Source organism: Ostrinia furnacalis, unplaced genomic scaffold (assembly GCF_004193835.3).
Source record: "Ostrinia furnacalis isolate ACB-3 unplaced genomic scaffold, ASM419383v2 OfSCF6133, whole genome shotgun sequence".
In the NCBI taxonomy this organism is placed as follows: Eukaryota; Metazoa; Arthropoda; class Insecta; order Lepidoptera; family Crambidae; genus Ostrinia; species Ostrinia furnacalis.
The window spans coordinates 76715-85336 of NW_021136372.1; the positions used below are offsets into that span (position 1 = coordinate 76715).

At 35.5% G+C, this 8622-nt stretch overlaps 1 protein-coding gene across 1 annotated transcript; it reads left to right on the forward strand.

The window, feature by feature from the left end:
* The first annotated feature begins 2204 nt into the window (after positions 1–2204).
* On the forward strand, positions 2205–7244 carry LOC114362046 (solute carrier family 2, facilitated glucose transporter member 8-like). Its single transcript, XM_028317297.1, has 5 exons — positions 2205–2250; positions 3568–3800; positions 4684–4837; positions 5336–5505; positions 7215–7244. Exons 1-5 carry the CDS (start codon positions 2208–2210, stop codon positions 7242–7244), a joined length of 630 nt encoding a protein of 209 aa, XP_028173098.1. The 5' UTR covers positions 2205–2207.
* The last annotated feature ends 1378 nt before the right edge of the window (positions 7245–8622 follow it).

An 8622-nucleotide genomic window follows, 5' to 3' on the forward strand; every position in this document is an offset into this window, starting at 1 on the left:
GTAGAGTGATTGTATATATCCTATAGCCTTCCTCAATGTATGAGCTATTCAACACAAAAATAATGATTTCAATCAAACTAGTAATTCTTAAGATTAGCGCGTTCAAACAAACAAACAAAAAACTCTTCAGCGTTTTAATATGAACTTGTTGTTGTTGATTTTTGGCGTCGAACCTTAGACCAGGCATACGGCTAGGCAACGTAGTCATGCAGGAGGATACAAGGAAGAGGGGCAGCCACAGTAGGTAACACAGAGTCGTTCAGGTGAGTGCCAGGAAGAGGTGCAGCAACCGCAGTTAAGGAACGGCTGGGACGAACAAGGATAAGCGAATCAAACTCGTGAGCCTTGTTAGGGTTACACTGGTTAAGGCGACCCTTTACAAGGCTTGGAAGCATGTGGGTAACAAGCCATTGGACGTGGAGAGGGTCATTAATTAAACGTATATTTTCTACTTTGCCGAACTTTAGCGCTAGAACGGTTTGTCCAAAACATATGAATTTGGTCTTATTCAATGCAGGATTAAGTGCCCTTTAACCGTCATGAAGACCACTTTTCGATAGGGTAAGTCCTTTACGCGGTATAACCGGAAAACCGAAAAAACGCCCCTTTCGGGGGCCCCCACCACTTAAGCACAACTCCGTCGAAGTCGAAAACTTAGGAGAGTGTTAATGGGCAACCAATGAAGCCATTAAAGCAAAAAAATCTTTTGTGGGAATTATTTCCGATTTAATCAATTTTTGTGTTTAATTCTACTGGCCTAGAAGGAAAGAACACATTTTGTATACCTTACCTTATTTAGTTTTGATGTTAACTTAGATCGGTAGGTAAACTGTAGGTAGTCTTATTGCAAACAAAATAATATCGGAAGGTAGAACGATTTTTGCTATTCTTAAAAGCAAAACAGTTATCACGTGTTGGAAATTAACGCGCCGCGCTACGGTAGACAGTATTCAGTCGTTATCGTGGGACTTTACACAGTCCCAGTCCAGGATGACTGTGATTCAAATAATAGGGGCTTAAATATAGTGATAAACAAAGCTAAGTGTTTAAAGAGAATGTGGATTGGACAGGTCAGGATCTTCCATCGAGGAAGTACCTAGCAATCTTAATTAATGGTAGGTAAACCAAATCTTCTTGTCGTGTCGACAACAAAATAATAATGATACTGGGTACTTTTTAATATTAAAAACATAACAGTATTTTTTTGTAATATTTGCACATCGTATGTACGATAGAATATGTTGGAAACTTCTTTCTCTATAACCTTGTAACCGTATTCTGGCAAATAAATGATTTTATTTATTTATTTATTTAATTAAACCTCAGTATCAGCCTAAAACTCCGCTAGAGTGGCGTTGTTAACGTAGGTATTCAAATACTCGTACTGCGATTGTCTTATAGCTCTTTTCCATGGCATACCAGTTTTACGGGATGCAGGACCGCGCAAAATTGGACTGCCATGTAAACACACAATGTGTGTGTGTGAAATTCGAATTCCAATTTCTATAGTATCGGTTTTTTGCAGGACTCTGCAGAATAAACGGGATCCTGTAAAATACGTGATGTTTCCGTGTAGCATGACGTTATTTTTCCATTAGTGCTTAAAATTCGTACCGGAGAGTACAGACAAACGACGGCACGTCAACTTGCACACTGAGGCATCTTGTGTGTTTCTAATAGGGGCGATTTTGCAAAAAAAAACCTACAGTTTGATGTGCTTTCATAATGTATTGACACCAACCATCATACATATTTATTGTTATTGAAAATGATCTAGACACACAGCAGCGTGTCAAGCCAAGGTCAAGTAACAGAAGTGGCGAGCAGTACCGTGTTTACCTAGCCAAGTCAGACCTTAGGCTGCAATATTTATCCTAAGTTATGAGAAGAAATAATATTTTGTTCTTATAAATTTTCAGGACTGACCATTGAAATTGGCACCCATTTAGATCTTACTTCTTTTGTCGTTTAACTCAACAACCAAGGCATTAATATTATTATATTGAACTTGGCTCTCATTTCACATTTATGTTTTTGATGGTATTCTAATTACCACGCTTCATTCATTATCTTCTCGAACTAAACATGTTTTTGATCACTTTAGTCTAGATTTCGAACGGGATACGACGGATTTGAAATAAAAAAAGCTATTGTGAAAATAAAACTGTTTTAAAAATAAGTTTAAGTATTTTAGTAAACTCATAGCCATGGGAAATGGCAGGGCATACCAAATTCTGATGGCAGTCGCAAGTAAGTGCATTACTTTTTAATTTATTCAATTGACTAACATTTGACCATTGTGCATTTTTTGCAAGAATTAATGGATTAAAGACCTTATAAATCCTTGTAAAATAAAGTAAGAAAAAATCGTTACATTCAGACAATGACAGTCCATAACATTAAATAAATTTCATAATTAAATTCAAAACTAGAATAAAAAATAATATATCATCTTAAACTCAAAATGAAAAAATAATAATAGAAATTATTTTTATAAATATTAAAATGAAAATATCGTAATAAAATTATTTTAAATGCATTTTTTTTAATTTTAATAGTTGCTTCGGTGTGATACGGCAAACGCACTTGAGTTTTTATTTTTGCAATGCAATTTTTAAACCCTTTATACTCCCAACTTTTTTTTAAACAAAGTATTATTAAATGCCAAGATAATAATTATGTACTTATCTTGGCATTTAATAATACTAAAGGAAGCAATAAACATATTGAGTATTGAGTATTTGTTTTCACGGTTCAAATACGGAACTACCTATTAAATCTAGGTTAATTATTTTTTAATCTCTACAGTCATTAAATACATAGCCAAATTATTGAGCCTTTGAAGTATACAAACTCGTATAATAATGAAGTAAAAGAATCTCGTACTAATATTAATGAAAATCATCCAGACAAAAACGCCCAAAATACTATTTTAAAAATTTTATCGACCATCTATAGGTACTGGCCTCAATGGAAGGTCCAAGAAGGTTCAAGAAGGTTTTTACGCCTGTATTCACAAACATTACTATGAGGTCTCACAGTGCGCGTGGACGCACAGGGTGACACATGAACTAATCGCAGAGCTCTATTCAACGCTATGCTTTCGATTTGCTGCTTAACTTATGCAAGCAACGTTTGTGAATACGAGCATTAGAATAGAATAGAATTACTTTATTCAGCATGTAACATTTAGGAGCATACATAATTTAATTTTTATCGAGGCAAGCTAAAAAGGCACCCGCTCAGAAAAAAATCGTGACATGACACAAGTCGTCAAGTCACGAAGCTGGTTTTCAGCGGGTACCAACTCACGATGGGGACTACGCGCCCTTTAACAGTGACGGTTTATCGTTATTTCGTGTCAGGTATACTTACCTAGGCCGGTCCTGCGCTGCCCACATCCAGACCTTCACCAGATCGTCGGTCTAACTAGTAGGAGGCCTGCCCACGGAACGCAACGTCTTCCGGCCCGTGGTTGCCACTCGAGAATTTTTTTTAATAATACACATATAATACACACAGATTTGATCAATATTCTTCTTCAACCAACCGTTATCTTTATTTTAGGTGCAGCCGGGAGTTTGTCCCTAGGTCTACTCTACGTATGGCCTTCATACACCCTCCCCATGCTAGCGGCATCCAACGGGACAATCCTGGATGCGCCTCTGACCACAACGGAGGAGGCCATGTTAGGAGCCCTGCCTTCTTTAGGAGCCCTAGTAGGCAGCGCGCTTGTGGGCATGGCGATCAACACTTTTGGCAGGAAAATGGCTAATATACTGACTACTTTGCTGTACATGGTAAGTTATTGAAGTCTGTCCATAAGCCTTCTCTGCGTATGGCCCTCATACACCCTCACTGGTCTAGCGGCTTCCAACGGGACGATCCTAGACTGGACGCACTTCTGACTACCACTGAGAAGGCCATGTTAGGAGCCCTAGTAGGCTGTGCGCTTTTAAGCGTCGCGATCAACACTTTTAGCAGGAGAATGTCCAGTATTTTGGCTACTTCTTGCTGTTCTCGAGTGGAGGCCATGTATCGACAAGCGCTGCGTAGGAAGTCCACCTACAAGGTGGACTGTCGACCTCATAAGGTAGCAGTAAGGCGCTGGGTGCAGGCATTTACCTACCGACCAATCTGGAAGTGATTGAAGGATGCCTATGTTCAGAAGCGGACGTCCTGTAGCAGAGATGATGATGATGATGATCCCTAATCCTTCTCTACGTGTGGCCTTAATACACTCTCTTCATTATTGGTGACTTCCAACGGGGCTATTTTAGAGGAGCCTTTGACCACCACCTTTTTTGTAATGTTTGGCAAATTGATGTGCTGTTGACTTGTAGGTATACTAAATACTACAATAAGAATAAGAAAGTATTTATTCAGCACAATATGGTGTAGACATAATTAGCTTAAAATTAAAATAAATGCTGAACAGGCGGGCGCCTGTTCAGCATTTATTTCAACAGCTCAGCAAAAATCGCGACATGACACAAACGTCATGCCGAGAAGCTGGTTTTCAGCGGGAACCAACGCGTGATGAGGATTGCGCGCCCTTCTGGTCGAAACGGTTTGGTCAGACAGTATCAGACAGGTTTAAAGAGTTACAATCTAATGACCACAGTTAGCTAGGTCAGTTCACAGTCTGCTATCCAATACTAAATGTATGAATGATTTTTTCAGATATCTTGGACCATGATAGGCTTCACAAGGTCCATAACTGTGGTCCTGATCGCCCGGTTCCTCGGAGGGGTCGCAGGAGGATTGACCTGCGTAATCACCCCAGTTTACATTTCTGAGGTCGCGGAGGATCACATCAGGGGGATCTTGGCTTCATGTAAGTGAAAGAAGTATGACTTAGCGTGACGTTAACTGTTGAATTTGGTACAAAAGAGAACTGCCCCATTTCAATCGTCTTTTCAGCCAAATGACATCTACAGCTGGACAAATGCCTCCCCCAAGGTTTTCCATAATGAACGGTCCTGCGCTACCCGCATTCAAATTTTTCCCGCGACCTTTACCAGATCGTTGGTCCACCTAGTAGGAGGCCTGCCCACGCTACGTCTTCCAGCCCGTGGTCGCCACTCGAGACCACACACCCGTTTCTATACTTGATCATAAACTTACCCATTTTGGAGAAAATCTAAAGAAACGGCATTAATTTACACAAACATAGAAAATCTGAGATACAAGCCAAAATCTTAGTGCAAAGTCCACTAAATTAAGAAGAAAATGTATTTTCTGTTTTAAAGAATGCTGTTTGTTTTCCTAACAATAAAATAACTTGAAACTAATCTGTTTTCTGAAAATAAATAATGATTGGTCTTTTTTTCAGTCATAGTGGTGTTCTATCAGACAGGCACGTTGACCTCTTACTTCATAGGCTGGTACTGCAGCTACCACGCCATCGTCTGGATCAATCTGGCTATCCCCATCGTAAGAATCTTGATGTTCCTGTGGGTCCCTGAGAGTCCCGTCTATCTGATGAAGAAGAATAGGGTGGAGGTAAGATATGAGGCTATAAATTTGTGGTTAAAAGGATCAAAATATATGTCAGTAAATTTTTCTATCACCAAAATCTCTCATCAGTGCTCCCTCAGTCAATTTTTTTGTTTTAAAAATATTTAATTACAAATTCTCTGGAGTGGAGGCCGCGTACCGGAAAACGCAGCGGCAACCACCGCAACAAGGTGGACCGACAAACATCATAAAGGTAGCAGGAAGGCGCTGGACGCAGGCCGCTACCAATCAATCAACATGGAAATCATTGGGGGAGCAGCACAACATTGGGCCTATGTATTTTCAGCAGTAGACGTCTGTAATGTGGGGACCAAGGAGATGGAATGAAAAGATGTTAATTCGTCGACGATCGGTTTAATACTACTATTAAAATGACTTACAGCTAACTTATAAGTATATGCCTTGCATTAAGTTGGTACTAAAGGAGAGGTGTGTCATACACTACACCACCCCCGTAATTTTGAGAAAAAAAATGTGTTATCATTTTTTTTTAAATTAGTTAACCCAAATAGAATAAAAATTTAGAAAATTATTGTTATGTTATTGATTCCAATTGTTTGTTTTAAGTATACATTTTTATTTTGAATTTAATACAATTAAATAGAACATGTCAGAGTAATGTACTGTTGAAAATACATATTTCACTTTACATTTTGTTACAAGTTTTTTTTTTTAAATAAAACTAGATCTAAATAAGTACATATTATTATGTCTATTAGAAAAAACATAAATCTGTAGATCGTATTGAAATATGGCCTGATTCAAAAAAAACGGCTGGTAAAGAGTAAAATTTTTAAATCAACTAGGTACTTGTAAAATACAATGTAAAATAATGACTATCCAAATATCTATGAATATTCCAATTATTCCAAATGATAACAAAAATACTATTAATACATACAAATGCAGAAAATAAAATATGACATTACACAATTTTATTATTTGACCGAAATTATGAAATACATTATATTAATTTACCATTTAATATAATCAATCATAAATAAATTCTATATTCATTTTCAAAATTACATTTTCATTGATATTTAATTCAGGTCAAAACATGTTTTTTTTTTTTTATATTTATCTAGAAAAATTTTTACACAATCACTCTATTGTAACACTATTATAAAGATCATGTTCTTGAACAGATAATAAATTTACTTATTTCATTTTACAATTTCATTCCAATAAAATTAAGTATAGACACATCTAAATAAATACATTCGTAGTTATGTAAGCAATAGTTGCCATTAATTTACACACAGAATTACAATCAATATTGTTGTGTAAAGTTCACTCATATATTTATATTTTGAAGAGATATCCTTTTATCATAAACCATTTATAGTTAGATACAGTTAAATAAAACACAAACCAATTTTTTATGTTTCCGCAATTTAGTATATCTACACATACATTTGGGCAGACTACCACGTAAATATTCATCAAACGTTATTTAATGTACTTAATAAATGAAGGCATAATACACTTACTCACTTATTATATTTATAAAACTAAAGATTTAAACAAGATACATTTTGTTGACGGTGGACGGATCAATTTATTCATTAAGTTTAAAATAATCAAATTTCTAATTAGTTTTTTATTTTTCAATCTCATAATAGTTACAATGAATTATTAAATATACTGATTTTCGTTCTTTGCACAATAAGTAAATTTACATTCCACAATAGAATAGTGATTCAGTGGGTATCCTCTATTAGGTTAATAACATAAAGCATAACATGCAAGTATCTACTGTCTTAATTAAAAAGGTCACTTCCAGAAATTATTTAGAAAGTTTTTTTCCACCACAAACACCTAAATTAATTGTTATAAAATTCATATTATGACCTAATTAACATTACGTTACGTTTTGTCCAAATCATTCATCATTAATTTCTCTTCTTCAACTTCAACTCTCATAGTGTATTCGTAATTTTTATGAATTACCTACGACGCGTCATAATCATATTATTTGTAAGTAAGTAAGTACGTACTTGTAAGTATTTATTTACTTCATAATTTTTTATTTGTCACAATTGATTGGGCCGGCCGGTCCCTTTTATTTATTTCATTTTATTTATACAACACTCATTTATTGGTACAGTTTATTTTATATTATTTTATTTTATAGTTTTTATAGTTTTAGTTAGTGCATCAGAATGTACAAGGCTTCTCCGGCAAAGACTTGGAAATTGAGTTATTTATCCAAGAATTGAATATTCATGTCTTATGTTTAACGGAACATTGGCTCAGGCAATATGAACTAATGCTGAGCATTAATAATTATAAGCTTATTAGTTCATTCACTAGAGAGTTAGCTATTCGTGGAGGGTCACTAATATTAATCAATGATAAATTAAAATGTAAAGAGCGTAAAGATATTGTATCTCTCTCTGTTGAGCGAACTATTGAGCTGTCATGTGCAGAACTGGACGACTATGTTATTGTATGTGTATATAGACCCCCATCTAGTAACTATGAATTATTTGAAACCACAATGGAAGAGGTACTTAGAAGAGTGTGTAATAGTTCAAAGAAAGTAGTTGTATGTGGAGACTTTAATATCAATATAATAGAAGATTCCTCTCTTTCAATACGGTTTTTACAAGTGATCTGAGTTTTCTCAAAGTGCAAATGCTTTTTTAGTGTTGTTGAAAACTTTGCGAAAAGACGCTTTTGGTGTATAATATTATGTGTGTTCATAAATAAAGTAAAATTATTAAATTGAAAAGTTTTTGTTTATTTGCATTTCCATGTGCAATGTAGAATTTTTCCAAATCCATTGTTTTGAAAATAATACAATACGTACACCATAAAGATAAATACTTTCAAAATAATGGATTTGAAAAAATTCTACATTGTACATCAAAAAAACAATAATTCTTTGAAGGTTATGAGGGCCTATGTGTGCGTGAACTGTGTGTATGTGTGCGTGGACTTTATGTATGTATGTGTGCGTGTACTATGTGTGTATGTGAGCGTTACGTACGTAGGTTAAGTACAGCGAATTTAACACCAGGCTGTCAATTAGTAGGCTCAAAAATATGACAGAGAGGTTTCTCTATTTCCTATGTATTACTTTTCTCTATGGTCAGT

Excerpts from the sequence above, each read along its gene's own strand:
- LOC114362046 (XM_028317297.1), top strand. The coding sequence starts at position 2,208 with ATGGGAAATGGCAGGGCATACCAAATTCTGATGGCAGTCGCAA. Across the intron at positions 2,251-3,567 it reads AATTCTGATGGCAGTCGCAA|GTGCAGCCGGGAGTTTGTCC; the intron begins GTAAGTGCATTA and ends TCTTTATTTTAG. Across the intron at positions 5,506-7,214 it reads TGAAGAAGAATAGGGTGGAG|AATAGTGATTCAGTGGGTAT; the intron begins GTAAGATATGAG and ends ATTCCACAATAG.